Source organism: Nuphar pumila, chromosome 11, assembly GCF_984573655.1.
Source record: "Nuphar pumila chromosome 11, dmNupPumi1.hap1.1, whole genome shotgun sequence".
NCBI classification, from domain to species: Eukaryota; Viridiplantae; Streptophyta; class Magnoliopsida; order Nymphaeales; family Nymphaeaceae; genus Nuphar; species Nuphar pumila.
The window spans coordinates 82555886-82572391 of NC_143259.1; the positions used below are offsets into that span (position 1 = coordinate 82555886).

A 16506-nucleotide genomic window follows, 5' to 3' on the forward strand; every position below is an offset into this window, starting at 1 on the left:
AGGTCCGGACCCGATACCATACCTGAAAATCGGGCCAGGTCTGGTTCGACCTGGGTCCGAACCAAACCCGACTCGTTGACACCCCTAGTCTCTGTACAAAGAACTGATCTTAGAGTATTTCCAGCCTTGCCTTTAGTATTGGCATTCTCTCTAACTATAAATTCAGGCAATGCTTTAAGATTGCCATAAATATGCCTGACAACCTTGAATCAAATATATGGCAGCATTACCCTATTCCAAATAAAAGTAATAAAATTGCAAGAACACCAGGATGTATCAACGGAACTATAAAGGGGCCGGGACTTCTACATTTAAATCAAGCAAATAAAATATGCTAGCAGTTTTATTTCAGAGAAAGATTCCTTTAGAAGCCAAGAAAAGCACAACAAAATCAAACATCACATGATTAAAGGGAAAGAAAGAGGCATGTTTTCCCCTTGGTATTTTATGATACACTTCCATTTATCAGATCTGGTATCACAGGGATTATTAAGTGCAAAAATAGTAGCATTTAAAGTTTTGATATTTCAATCAACGAAGATAAAGTGATAAATAGGTTCAGCCATTATGTTGACTTCAATAGTTCACAAGTCCACATGATTAAGGTAAGAATACAAATCTAACTTTGCTGGAATGGAACAAACTTAAACAGGATTAAGCATGAATCTTCAGATCAGATATCGGATCACTACTTTACCAAATTCACATGATGCACAATAAGAACCATACCATAGTGCTTCATAAAGGACTTCAAGTAACAATATACACACATTTAAGAAAAATACTTACGAAGACTCAGATCAGATCTTGGGTCACAATTGTACTGAGAGAGGTAGTGCTTCAATGTATAGAATGACCATCGTCCAAATTCTGGCATGGGCATTACCATTTGCACATCTTCAGATATCAACTGCTTGAAATCTTTATCTGGTGACGCAATAACAGCACGTAGTCCCCTTTGTTGAACTTGTCCAACAAGTGTTGCAATCACATCATCTGCCTCAGAGTCTTCAATTTTTAGTACCTACTCACTCATAGACATGTGACAGATTGGTAAACAAATCGTACAGTTCTTCAATATTGCAGTTAATCATAATCTAATGTTCATTGTGGTCAATAAATTAGTTGACTAACTTCATTCAGTTTGAGTTTCTTGTGCAACCAAATTGTTTTCATCCTTATGAGATGTCATCCAGGCCTGAGATGGGAACAAAGTGGAGCATCATGAAACAGAAAAATTTCATAAAAAGAGATGAAGGAATATAAAAACAGAAAAATTAGATTCATAATCAATACTCAGAAAAACTAAAAGATGATGATCAACGGTTAAAACAAAAAACTACAAGGGAAAAAAAATAAAAAGATGCCCTAGATACAGTTTCTGGTAAATCTTAAGCATGATCAATGATTAAACAAGAAAGTAGACAGTGAGTAACACAGAACTTTGAACATTTTGCAGGTATATCAGTTTTTAAATGCAATCAAGATGAAGTGACATGGTTCATTGGTTCTCTTTCCTCTCAAAATAAAATATGAACTGACATGGAAAACATAAGAGGAAGGACAATTTCCCACCATTTCAGGAAAATTACTAAGATGATATGACTACTACAGAAAATATAGGGAAAAAAGGGGAAAAAAGGATGCTTCTATATATCTCCACGGCAACCCTGCAATGATAGAATCAAGCATGTAAGAGACAATGCACATTAGGCCATCAATGAAAATAAGTTTCAATATGCAACAGGTGGAATGAAAATTTGACTCTTCTGTGACAACCAACCATCCATAACATAACAAGAAAATGAAAATTGAGGATACAGAATAGTATGATCATGAGATTTAACAGATTCTATTCCCGTATAACCATTTTTTTAGTTTTTTGAGTAAACGAGAAAATTCCATTGCATAAGAATATACAGAGAACAATTACAGGTCGTCAACCAATGATGTAGCTCAAAGTTTAACACAATAAATCCTAATCTGCTCACACTGGATTGCCTGTTCTCGTAGGAAAACACCACTCCAACTGTGACCCTAGCAACCCTCCCTGGCTTGCAGAAAAATGGTGCTCTGTGTATTCCCACAGGCTCCCATCACAAGGCTGGATGATAATACACCATTTACTCTGTGTATTCGACACTCGTCCATTTAGCAAGAATTAGTGACTCATATTTTGTACTTTCCTCTCTGATCCACACATGGACAACCAGGACAACAAGGATAAATTTTTGAAAATTTGATAGGTCCAATAGAAGGGAAAAGTCAACTACTGCCTACGACACCAAACACATACTTGCCAAATACATCCCCCTGCACACCAAATAGACATTGTTAAGCAATAGTGGTGTGAGCTCATTGGTTTCCAAGGAGAAAAAAGGCAATTTTACCTAATGCACTAAATATACAGTCTAAGGGCAGAACCATCCTATTACCTGTCGGAACAAAACAGCATATATTTTATCAACTTTGTTTTAAATGGCGTAGATTTGTAATATCATAGAGCAGATTGGACTTTTGTAAATACCCTTATTAGGGTTACTATACACTATAAAACACCACCTCTTTTCGAAGAGGTGACGACTTCTTCTCCCTCACTCCTCTCCTTCTCATTCATCTGTCATCTTAAGGGTGGACTTCAATGGTATCAAAGCCAAACCTCAACATTTTCCATATTTTTGTTCGATCTTTTCCTTCTAATATTTCTATTGCTTTCATTTTCTAGTCTTCCTTCCCTTTCTCCTATTTCCTTATGTTTCTTCTTCCGCACCAATGTTGACGCAATTGCTGATGTCAGCAGCCATAGTGCACTCATATCAACATATTTTGGCAGTACTGGGATCTCTAGGAAGCCCATCTTTGGTGTTATCTATCTCCCTGACCCAATCTCTAATTTTCCATAGATTTGCAAGATTCTTGCTTTCCAAGAAACCTTGTTAGATAGTTTTTGCCTTCTAAGCTACTCTTATGACCCAAACACTTCAGCAAACCTTTTCCCTAAGATTGGGGTTAAGTTAACCCCATCCAGCTGCTTTGTTTGGAAAAGGATTATGGTTCCCTATATTGACAGAATGAGACTATGAAGCTCTTATCTGTCATCAATCTCACATATCGACAATTGAACTTTAGAGTGAGTTGATGGTATATTTTGAATAACCCTCACAGCTTAATAAACTCTAAAAATTGGAAATGATTTCAAGCTTCGGAATAATCTACTTATCAATAGTTAATTTAATGTGTTAGAATGGAACGTTGGAATAACAGGCCCAGGTTGCAGAGTTGAAAAAGTTGAGACTTGTGCATTCCACTGGGTTTCTGCCTATAATTTGTTTTGGTAGATGTTTACTTTATCCACACGATGACACCAAAAACACATCATGAAAAAAGCATGAAGGAAAAGGCAAAGCTTGAGAACTCATAATTTATGATGATTTGTAATGGAAGCAATGGCTAGAATATTCTATACAACAGAAATGGTTCCCACAAATTTCAGATGACAAAGAAACAGAAAAAGGTAAAAGAAAGTAGGGAACTACCGGAATGTTGCATGTATGAAAAAGATCCATGATATTTTTTGTTGCACATAGATCAGAAGTTGCATTTTGATCTCTTGAAAATCTTTGAAATGCAGATAAACAGGCTGAAAACCTCCTGCGATGTGCTTTATATGAAGGCAACAACTGTCGACGATATTCATTCCCACGTTCTCCGTCAAACACCTGATGAAACAAATTTAGCAACAAACTTTGGGAAAGAAAGGGCAGTCATGAAAAAGGCACAAATCTCGATGCACTCCGGAATGGATACCAAGAACCAAAAATACAATGTATTTGAATACATGTTAAATTATATTGACCTTTATATATATATATATATATATATATTGTAATACCTGCTAGGGGTAAAATAGTCTTTTCACATGTATTCACGCATATCCATTAGGGATATGAGTTTTTCACTTTATTTATTTTTTCTTTTCTTTGTTTTTCTTTTTCTTTTTGTAAAGAGGGGTCCACCATAGAGTCGTTGGACCCCTCCAACGGTCATAAATATGACCATTGGAGGGGCTCCCAACGACTCTATGGGAGCCCCTCTTTGGTTCCCTTTTGTGTATAAATAAGGGGCTTTACCCCAATGTAAAGTAAGCTTGTTAAAGCTTTTCTCAATAAAAGTTTTCATATTTTTTAGCTCTCTCTCTCTCTCTCATATTGTGGGTGTTAGCCAACTGCCACTTTGTGGCCTATTGTATTTTTGCCCATTAGTGGCATATTGCTTGTAACCATAAAATTAGGTTAGCCACTTGGAACACAGGGTCTTTAACTGGTAAGTTGGTAGAGTTAGTAGATGTTATGTGTAGGAGAAAGATTGATATTTTATGTCTACAAGAGACCAAATGGGTAGGTGAGAAAGCAAAAGTGATAGAACCTTGGGGATATAAGATTTGGTATACAGGAATAAATAGGAATAAGAATGGAGTAGGGATTGTTATGAGTCGTGAGTTTATAGATAATGTAGTTGAGGTCCGTAGGAAGGGTGATAGGATTTTACTTATTAAATTAGTATTAGGTACGAATATTATTAATATTATTAGTGTTTATGCACCTCAAGTAGGTTTAGATGATTCCATTAAGCGTCAATTTTGGGAAGATTTAGATGGAGTAGTACAAGGGATATCTTATGGAGAAAGGCTTTTCATCGGCGGTGACCTTAATGGGCATGTAGGCATTAGTACGGATGGATTTGAGAGTATCCATGGAGGCTATGGTATAGGAGAAATAAACGAAAGTGGAGAAAGGATTTTAGATTTTGGTTTGTCCTATGATATGATCTTAGCAAACACTTGGTTTAGGAAGAGGGAGTCTCACCTAGTAACATTTAAAAGTGGGGTTAATACGAGTCAGATAGATTTTTTCCTACTTAGAAAGAGAGATAGGGGTTGTTGCATCGATTGTAAGGTTATACCGGGAGAAAGTGTAGCTACACAACATAGAGTCTTAATTTTAGATCTTAGAATTAGACAATACCGCAAAAGGGATAGACATATGATAGATCCTAGAATTAAGTAGTGGGCACTGAAAGAAGCTAAACAAGGAATGTTTGTAGAGCGGGTAGTTAAGGAAGTAGATTGGTGTCTCGAGGAGGATTCAGAATCTATGTGGAATAAGATAGCGGGTGGCATGAGAAAGGTGGCTAAGGAGGTATTGGGTGAGTCTAAAGGTGGTGCACCGCTAGGTAAGGATACATCGTGGTGGAACGAGGATGTCAAATTAGCTATTAAGGTTAAAAGAGAGTGTTATAGAAATCTAAGTAAAAATCGTGATAATGAGAATTTGGAGAAGTATATGAATAGCAAAGAAGGAAGCTAAAAAAGTAGTTCGGAACGCGAGGGATAAGGTATATAAGGAGGTTTATGACAAGTTGGATACCAAAGAGGGTGAAAAGGATATTTATAGGCTTGCAAAGATGAGAGATAGGAAATCGAGGGATCTGGGTATGGTTAGATGATCATGCATATAATTCAGGGTTTATTAACATTTAAATATGCATGATTTTATGAAATAATGTTTCAAAAACCCAATTTTATGTTAGTTTTCGAGAAAATGTGCTAAAATGATTTAAAAATAGAAAATGCATGAAAAATAGTTTTATTTTACATTTTTATACATATTTTAGTTTTTGTTATATTCATAGTAGTTTAGTTTTAGTTTTCAATTAAAAATAAAATAAAAAAATAAACAATAGAGAAAATAGTTTTTAAAGTCATTTTAAATGTTTGTTTTTTAAAAAAGAAAAAAATTATATATAAATATAAATAGTTAGAATAGTTTTTTTTAGTTTCTTTATAAATAAGTTTTGATTTTAAGTTTTGAACACTTTCTGATAAAACTAGTTTACATAGTTTTTGGTTTTTTTTAAAACTAAAAAAAAACAAATAAACAAACCGGCTTGAACCGGTTTGCATTTGTTTCAAACCGGTTCCAGCCGGTTTGAAAGCTTTTAAAAACCCCAAAAACAGAAAAAACGAGGGCCTCTTCCATACGCCTGAAGCCCTTTTTCCCCTCTTTCCCTCTCTTTCCCTCTTTTCTCACCATCCTCCATTAATACTGGCATCTCTTCTTCCCTACCTTCCCCTTCTCCCTCTTTCTCTGTCTACACTCCAGCCGGTAGCAATGGAGGACTCTTCAGTCCGGTGAATGGCGCACGGTGGAGGCCGCCGTCCTTCTTTCCCCGATTTCTTCCATTTCACGGTAAGCATTTAATCTTCTTCTTCTTCTTCTTCTTCTTCAGAACTTCTTCTTCTTCTTCTTCTTCTTCTTCTTCTTCTTCTTCTTCTTCTTTTTCTGTTTCTTTAGTCTAATTTCTTGTAATTCGTAGGTGTAATGCTTGATTTTGATTTCATTGTGCATTTTGAATTCGTTATATTAGCATCTGGATTTTTTTTTATTGTCTTTTCAGCAGCCGTGAATTCTGTATCGGATTGGATTTGAGTTGAAATCCAGTGAACATTTTAGGATAACTCAGGCATCTGAGCCAGAGTAATGGCGTTCTGATCATTGGATTAGTTTTTGTTTGATAAGAGGATCATCGTGATCATTCTATTGGAACTGATCAGAGATTGATTGTCAAATTAAAATGCAATCTCTGTTTTCTGGCAAGTATTGTGATTTCTGATTTCCGATGAGAGATATATATCGTGTTTTAGCAATGATCTGAATCATCTAGACCATCTGAATATGCTGTAATCATTTTTTGATCTTGATATTTACTCACCGGAATCCATTTCACAGAAGCTGGAATCATTTACTGATTTTTATATTTACTTGCCGGAAAAATGTTTTTACAATGAAAATCTGTGTCACGGTGGAACAAGATCTGATTGATCTTTTGATTGATTTTCTAAGTGTTGTTTGGCTTGATTGATCACCGATTTACTGAATTTCTAGTTTGATCAATGGTTATCTACTGATATCTCTGGAAACCTCATTATCCGGCAGCCTAAATCCACCTGAACTTCAATTCTGTTCTATCGACATTATGCATTGGATTTATTGACTTCCGGCAAGGGCTGTGTTAATCGATTGACCACCAGTATTGAATGAGCCAGTATTTGATTTCTGTTTGATCAATTGCCTGATATCATGAATCCATATTTTTGATTTCATAGGATTGACAATGTAATTTCTGGATTGATAAATGAATTGTTCAATTGATCAGATATTTTAAACAAATTCAGTCTATCAAAAATTATCCCTGTGTTATGTGTTATTCCGGCAAGAGTGATGTGGTACTGGACCAGTTAATTGGATATCCGGATCCGATTTGAGATACCGAATTATCGGATGATAATACTTTGCTGATTTTTTTAGATAGATATTACTTAGATTACTTAGTGTGTTGATATTAGATTACTTCGTTAATTCATTAACTCATTGTTAGATTACTTAGTTGCTAATCATTTTGCTATTAAAAATAGTTTAGTTAAGAAAGATCATTAGCATTTTTAGTAAGATTTAATAAAAAAAAAATATATATATATATATATATATCATTTGCATTTAAAATTGTCATTTAGATTTCTTTAATGATTTCTTTCGTATTCTTAGCATTTAGTTAGTATATTCTATTTCTTCTTTCTCTGGTACTGCTCGTGTTTCGTTTGATTTGTACAGGATTGCAAGGGAGTGGAGCTGAAGAGATTACGTGACACGAAGTGCAAGAATAGGAGAATTTTTACTTTTTAGTTTAGAATTAAGAATTTAATTGGGTTTGTAAATATTGCACTTTACGCCCTCTGCGAAGGGTATTCATTTGTTGTAATAGTTAGTTGTTTTTACTTTTCTTGAACATTTTACATTTCAAATAATTCGGCAATAAAGATTAGTTTAGATTTGTGTACTTGAATACGATATATTCCCGTTCCCTGAGTTCGACCCGGTCTCATCCACTAGTGAGAACCGGTTTTTATTATTTGATGTCTGGTTTTCACATGTTTTTCATATAAAAATCTTTTCAAAATTACAACGATTTAAAAGAAGACATCATTAGATGTATCAAAGATGAAACGCAAAGGGTTTTAGTCAAAGATGAGGAGATTAAGGAGAGATGGAAAGATTATTTTGATAAGCTATTTAATGAAAGTCATGCTCAGGATCTTGGAGACTTTTCAATTTCTTTTCATGAGATGAATCGTGACTTCATACGCAAGATTCAAAAGAAAGAAATTGCAGAGGCTTTGAAGAAAATGAAATCAAGAAGGGCAGTTGGCCCAGATGGTATACCTATCGAGGCTTGGAAATGCTTGGGAGAGAAAGGTTTAGAATGGTTGACAAATCTTTTTAACAAGATTTGGCGGACAAATAAGATGCCTAATGAGTGGAGGAAGAGTACATTGGTGCCTCTATATAAAAATAAGGGTGATATACAAGATTGCACAAACTATCGTGGTATAAAACTCATGAGTCATACTATGAAACTTTGGGAGAGGGTGATTGAGTCTAGGTTGAGAAAGATTGTCATGATATCGGAGAATCAATTTGGTTTTATGCCTGGAAGATCTACTATGGAAGCTATACATCTTCTTAGACAACTTATTGAGAGAAATAGAGAGAGGAACAAAGATTTGCATATGGTTTTTATTGATTTGGAGAAGGCTTACGATAGAGTACCTAGGGACGTTCTCTGGTGGACAATGATGAAGAAAGGTGTTTCTCTCGAGTACATTAGTATAATTAAAGATATGTATGAAGGAGTAGTAACCAATGTCCGCACTTGTGGAGGGGTGACAACCAATTTTCTTATAACGGTTGGGTTACATCAAGGATCTGCTTTAAGCCCTTTCCTATTTGCTATAGTGATGGATGAGCTTACGAGATTAATTCAAGAAAATGTGCCGTGGTGTATGTTGTTTGCTGATGATATTGTTTTGATTGATGAGTCTAGAGTTGGGGTTAATGCTAAGTTAGAATTATGGAGACAGATTTTGGAAGCAAGAGGTTTTAAGTTGAGTAAGAGTAAGACAGAATACATGGAATGTCGATTTAGTAAGCAACGAAGTAGTGATGGGAGTGTAGTGAAGCTTGGTGAGCACGAAATATCAGTGGATGATTCTTTCAAATATTTGGGATCTATCATTCAAAAGTATGGAGAAATTGATGGAGATGTAAATCATAGGATAAAGGTTGGGTGGATGAAATGGAAGAGTGCAACCGGAGTGTTGTGCGATCGTAGAATGCCATTGCGGTTGAAGGGAAAGTTTTATAGGACGACTATTAGGCCCGCTTTACTATATAGTACGGAATGTTGGGCTGCCAAGAGACATCATATTCAAAAAATAAGTGTAGCTGAGATGCGCATGCTGAGATGGATGTGTGGAAATACAGTAAAAGATAAGATTCGGAACGAGGAGATACGTAAGAAGGTAGGCGTTGCACCCATTGAAAATAAGATGAGAGAGAATCGTTTACGGTGGTTTGAACATATTCGACGAAGGCCTAATGATGCTCCAGTTAGAAGGATGGAGAAATGGAAAAATATATTAGTTAAAAGAGGTCGGGGTAGGCCTAGGAAGACATGGATGGAGGTAATAAGAAAGGATATGAATGCTTTGAACCTCACCGAGGACATGGCATTGGATAGAAATGAATGGAGGAGAAGGATTCATGTGGAAGACCCATAATGATTTTCTTTGTTGGTTCATATCGCCGACCCGAATTGTTTTGGGATGAAGGCGTAGTTGTTGTTGTTGTTGTTGTTGTGGCATATTGCTTGTATGCTTGTGCATCTCTTAGTCACTTAGTGACATTATTTCTTTTCATTAGTATTTCATTACAATACTCACCATAGAAGTAACAATGGAACAGAAGAATTATAAAATGAATAATTTTATTAAGTATAAAATTTAAATAATACAAAAAATATATAAAAAATATAAAATTACAAACAACCTCACTTCAAACACTCAAAAACCTAAAAACCATCCATCACTCTCACCATACCCGACACAAACCCATCCCTATTTAAAGGGGAAAAGAAGAGGGAGAAATAGAGAAAAGAGGGAGTAAAGAAGGGACCACTTCTAGCCGTTGGTGCTAGAACGGCTAGAAATAGTGAAAAAAAAAAACATACCAACCCTACCCACTATATAGATATATATATAGTGGATGAGACCGATCCGGAATCGAAACTTGCAATCTTATTCAAATGTATTTATTTATTAAAAATAATCTATGCACGTCCGGGTCATGTCAGTGTATCATAACGTGTGTGATTTGTGTCACCCATGACATGCATTATAAGCTATGTCACAGGGATTCGGCTAGCAGGGTGCCGCACCCGCATCGACGCGACTCGACGCGGGTGCGGGTGCGGTACCGGGTGCGGTCAACCCGACCCTGGGTGCGTTGACCGCACCCAGGATCATTTTGGTCCACTTTTTTTGGGTTTTTTTAAAAAAAAAAATTGCCCTATGAAATGGGCTGCGGAATTTAAAAAAAAAATCTTGGGCGATATTCTCGTGTGCCCTCCTGATCGCATGTGTCCTCACCTAAAACCAAATCCAAACAGCAAAAAACACAAAAAAAAATGAGCGTCCGTCAAACCCTAATTCGCAACCCGAACAACGAAAACGCCGGATCGACAAAACCCCTTCGAGTCGAAGCTGGATGAGCCGATCGAAAGCGAAAGAAGAGAGGAAAGGCAAAAACCCTAGGTGCAATAGCGAAGAAACGTTCGAGAATCGAGGAGATCGGGGGGGAATAGGGAGAGGTACCTGGGTGGGCCGCATGGCGGACTCGAGGGCGGAGAGGCGGTGGTCGAACAAGCCGAGGATCGAGACCATGTTGTCTGTTATCCCCTGGCTCTTCTGCAAGCTCTCCCTCATGAAGATCGCCCGATCCCTCAGGCTCTCCATGGCGACGTCCATGCCCATCTCCTCCTCCTCCTCCTCTCCACTGTGGATCCTAGGGTTTCACTCCTCCATTCTCGTCCCTCCGACCCTCTCTCTCGATCGACCGATCAATAAATCCCTCCGACGATACACAGAAAAAAAAAAACAAAAAAATTGAAAAGGAAGAAAACAAAAAAGATAAAGAAAGAAAGAAGAGATATCAGAGAGCCAGGCAAGACCGCAGGAGGGGTCGAATATTTTTTTTTTGCAACGTATTGACGAAAATGTACAACTTTAGCATGTGATTTACGAAAGAGCCTCGCTCGTGATTGGGTTTTCCCGTCAATGGGTGAAGGGTATTTTTGTCTCTTTTGATTTTGTTCGTATCCTTTTTGCTGAAATCCAACGGTATGAGATGAGTGATCGTACATCGAACGGTTGAAAACTGAACTGGTGGGAGTTGTGATCGAGGGGCCCTCGTGCCGAGCGTATCGGAGATCCGGGGATGTTGTCTACGGGGAGGGGGATGTCAAAGTCACAAGGGTCAAAACACGTCGATTAGTCGGATCGTCAAGCAGGATAATGATATAAATCGACTCTCTCTCTCTCTCTCTCTCTCTCTCTCTCTCTCTCTCTCTCTCTCTCTCTCTCTCTCTCGCTCTCTCTCTCCTTATATATATATATATATATATATAATTTTTTTTCACATTTTTGCCCCTGCCGCACCCCCGCACCCGGGTTTTTTGGAAGTGCCGAATCCCCGCACCCGCACCCATGTGACATAGATTATAAGTAATGTGTCACTGTGGCTTAGGCCATATGCCCATAAACTTTATTCAAGGAGTCAATGGCATGAAAATCTACTTGCATGGAATGGTCCAGAACAGTAAATTTTATATACATGAAAGTTATTTTTATTGAAAATTTCAATTAATTTAGACATCTTACATCAAAGTACTTTTTTGACAAAGAAAAAAGTCATCAACAAGACATGGTCCAGCTCATCAAAGCTCATCAGCTGAATGAAAAAGAACTAGCCACAGACAGACCGTAACAAAAACAGGAGTCAAGTCAATGTGCAAGAGTGAAGCCACTGAATAAGAAAAGGATGTTGTAATTCCAAACAGTCCAACCCATAGTTACCAGAAGCGCTATTACAAAGTGGGAATCGTGATTCCCAGGAAGCGAGAACCGGAAGCAGTGTGGAATAGCACTTCCTATGCATGGGAATCGTGATTCCCCAACAAGGGAATCTCGATTCTCATGTGATGACATAGCTGAGTTTTATTTTCATTGAAATTATAATTCCCAAGTTGAGGAATTCAATTTCTCATATATAGGAATTCTAGTTCTTCACCATTTGTAGTGTGATTTTGCCTAGTGCAGCCACAAGCCCCTATTTTTCTCTTGTTCATCTCAAATAAATGCACAGATTTACACAGTATATAGAATATAAACGCACATGACTTTTGACTTTTGACTTTAGTCTTATTGTTTTGATTGCAAAAAAAAAAAATCTTTTATTTTTTTTTTAATTACCATATCTGGTTTGATATGTTTTTTTATATGCCTGTTGGACTATTGTGTTCTCTCTTAATTGCAGTTTGTTCTTTGTTTCATAATATAGCTACATGTGTTCAAAACTTCAAATTGTTGAATTCCTGAACAGAGCTTATTAGCATAATTTGTATTACTTTTTGCACAGCAACTCAATAGTTTTTATTTATGTATCTTATATGCAACTTTATTATATTATAATTACTATATTCATACCAGAGTTACCGGAAGCTTCTTAGGTAGGTGGGAAGCTCGCTTCCCGGAAACTCGCTTCGAAAGCGCGATACTCCTCACTTCCGAAACTTCATGGGAATCTCGATTCCCCCACGCTTCTTCTATGCTTTCCACACGCATGGTTTATGCTTCCTATATGCTTTTCTCACATTTTTTTCATGTTTTTCATGTATTTCCTCTCACTTCCCATGTACTTTCTCTAAATTGGTAACCTTCATTGTTAGATTTTAACAAAAATTTAACTCTTTTAGTGAAAAATCATGAAATATAAGAATGATCAATTTTATTTTAGTTTTTATTTGTTTCTTGTTCGATTCCTATTCAGTTACCATATTGCTTTATTTTTTATTCATATTTCTCTTTCAAATTGATACTTCGCTTCCCGCTTCCTATAAATTTTAAAATGCCTCGCTTCTCGCTTTCGCTTCCGTATCGTTTCCCGCTTCCGCTTCCTAGTTTGGCAACCTTGATTCATACCTACATTAATATGAAATACATTAGCAATACATAATTAACCATATGTTGTTAGATGTTTGTTTTGTTAACACACACACACACACACACACATATATATACAACATTATCCACTCTTGTACATTTCGTATTGCTTAAAGGTATCATATAATAGTTGATTATATTGTTAGGCTTAGTTAAAGTTTCTTAGAATTGTAATATGTAAATTTTTCATTGTATCAATGTTTTGTATCTAAACTCCAAAATAGACGTATAAACTTGTACTTTTTAGATTATTCATTTTGACATACTTTTTTTTTCTTCAAAGAACTTTGTTCTTTAAAAGTTGTTTTCTTACATCCATCATTTTATCATTATTTCTCATAATTTCTTATACCACTTCCTGAATGATTCCCCCTATCGCTTCCTATTCGCTACATGCTTCTCAAATCCTCCAAAAATTTGGATTGACCACTTCCCAGTTCTGATTCTTGCACCACTTCCCAGTTTTATTTCCGTTCTTACAACTATGGTCCAACCAACAGGTAATCTAAAGGCTTAAGCTGGCAAATTTATATAATCAATTATTAACAGAACAGCCTCCTGCTGCAATCACAGATCCTTTTACCAACAGAAGGTCAAACCCATCTCCTAAGCTGACACTTGGAAACAATAGTGACATATATCTTTCTAGTGTACTACTATAACCTGGTTGGGTAACTGCATATTCAGTTAATGAAGTTTGGCAATTCATGCATCAACCTATTACCAAGAATTAGAGCACCATGACAAGAATTCTGCATTATCCTGAATAATCAATCATGCATGGCTCATCAAACAAAAAAGTTATCTTTATTCCTTGGTGTATTTTCTACTGTGAAATGGGCTAGTTTTGCCTTATAAAAGAAAGTTGATATGTATTTACCTTGGCCAATCATGTGTCCTAGTGCTTGTAGAAATAAATGACAATAACCTGCTCTTCTAGCAAAACTGAGTAAAAGGCACCTGCAGGTGCTACCTTCGAACTCAATTGGATAGTTGGATCACATATCTTTAACACAAACTTGGTCTCACTCACACTTCAGCATCTATCATAAGATGCAAACAAGACTGGTGCAACACAGCTAATCCTATGTTTCAACCATGCCCGCACTACACATCAAGAAATAGATTTTCATATGAAACAATGTGGCAAAACGACAACTGGAGATCTGATTTATGCCTCGAAAAGATCATACTGATGACATCCTCACCATAGTCACCATTATAGCTAATATTTTAAAATTATCGTGATATTATTGTTCTCTCTCACAATGTTAATGTCATGATATTTTTAAAATAGAATCTTATTTTTATATATTTGAATGCATATTTATCTGATTAAGAAAAGAACTACTGAAACCGCTTATTTCTTAATTTTAGTATTTTTATTTACATTTTTTGTTTTTAAAATGACGAGATATTCTAAGAAAACCCACTTTTTATAAGATGAAAAACTTTCACCGAGAAATAGCCGAGCCAAAACCAATATTGGCAACCATGATTCTCACCAAATCAAACTCTGGGACAAGAGGTCAGCACAGTAAAGAACAAGCTCAATATCCAAGAAGACAGTCAGCTTATGGCAGTAGGTGAAGGTGTTTGGAACCTGGTTTTGCAGGTACTGAAACTGAAATATGATCCATTTTCAATATTAGGATCATTGCCAACTCATGAATTTTTTATGGGATTATCAATATTTTGATGGAAGTCTCCAAATGAACAAAACTCAAACCAAATCTTTCTTATAGGAAAATTTTTCTTCACTATAGGAAAGTTTTAACTCATTTATAAACCCTAAACCCTAAGCTATAATCTTTGCCTGATAATGTAACCTTATCATAATCACTATGTGTCTGCAGAGAGTAGAAGAGCTTCCACTCTGCATGCTCTGATCTCTTAGAAATTACCCATATCACAACCACCTTCTCAAACATGAATAACCTTTTGCAAGAAGAAGTCACTTTTATTCACAAATAAGTATGGAAAAACAAAAATGCCATCTTCTATGCATCGACTCATAACTTCATAAATTTGTTCTCGGTATCCTTCCCAAGGAATTTACTACCGCAAAAGACACCATTACACACACAATAATCCAGGCAACCCAGTTTGAGTGGCGGTTCGTGTTTACTTCCTAGAGTTGTGTCCAAAACACCAACATACACCATTTGCAGGATCTTCAGAGGTTTCCAGTGAATTTCAAACCACATAGAATTAGGCCAAATGAGTTCCGATTCACGCAGATTCAAAGCAACCAACAAAACCCAGTTGCATCAACAACATGCAAGCACCATCATAGTTAGAAGATTGCAAGCGAGAGAGGCAAGGAAAGCACTTACAGCGACAACGGGGTCTCGGTCGACAACCCGCGAGAGGAAGAGGGTTATCCAGTAGGCGAAGGAGTAGGTGCTGGGCTGGTTGCCGTCGTAGCAGAGAGGGTTCACATCGAGGAGGAAGACCCTCCCTGCTCTGCTCCGGCCAAGGGACGAACCATGACTGCGACGTCGGCCTTCCTCTCGGAGCAGCAGAGGCAGCTTCCTGTGGCTGCCATCGTTGGTGCTACTGATGAGGGGTGCCCCCAAATCAGCACTCTTCGAGAGTCTCAGAACTCGACGTTTCGCGGGTTGAGGGGCTCTGGGCGATGGGTTTGGGGGCAGAGGAAGGGTGGTGGCGTGGTTGCGCGTTAGCGTTAGTACTAACCCATCTCCCATATCGCTTCGTCCTGCTCTCTACATCTACCGAAGAGGAAGACTTTTGCTCGCTGCACGTCTCGTATAGGGAATGGCCCAAGAGCTTTAGACTACCTTAGGCCCTGTTTGGATACACTGATTATTGTGGGATCGTGGTCCGGTTTTCTCCTGGAATTTCTACTTCTGTGTTTGGATGACCTGTGAAAAAGGTGGAGTCGGAATATGGTTCCACGATTTTCCCAACAGGTGGATTCTTCTGGCTAGTAATACGAAGCATGGTTAGCATTCTCAGAACTCGGTATCGGATGTGTTGTTGACTCCGGCGAGTTATAGTTTATTTATTTAATTTATTAAAACTGGATAACATACGTACTTTTATAAAAAAACAAAAAGTTTTGTTTAAAGAGCATACATGTATATATGTGAATGAATTTTCTAGATTCAATAATTTTTTTGGCATGTATTTGAAAAAAGGGTGGGGGAATCAACTAAGTTAAAGGGTGCAAAAGGGATTGAGTTTGGTCAATCGAATTTCTTGTCTGCTAAGGTATACTTGAACCAAATTTACATTTACAGAATTAGTCCACCAATATTTCTATATTCAGGTTCAGATATAATCCGAACTATATGTTAGAGACCAATGTG

At 37.0% G+C, this 16506-nt stretch overlaps 1 protein-coding gene across 1 annotated transcript in view; it reads right to left on the minus strand.

The window, feature by feature from the left end:
* The window catches only part of LOC149822452 (uncharacterized), a 19489-nt gene extending 3574 nt beyond the window's left edge, over positions 1–15915 (minus strand). The window contains exons 1-3 of the mRNA XM_089981515.1: positions 15511–15915; positions 3537–3719; positions 790–1024 (exon numbers count right to left, since the gene is read on the minus strand). Of these exons, the coding sequence (XP_089837641.1) occupies positions 790–1024; positions 3537–3719; positions 15511–15882 (790 nt within the window). The 5' untranslated portion in view covers positions 15883–15915. The remainder of the gene's footprint in view (positions 1–789; positions 1025–3536; positions 3720–15510) is intronic.
* Positions 15916–16506: the final 591 nt, after the last annotated feature.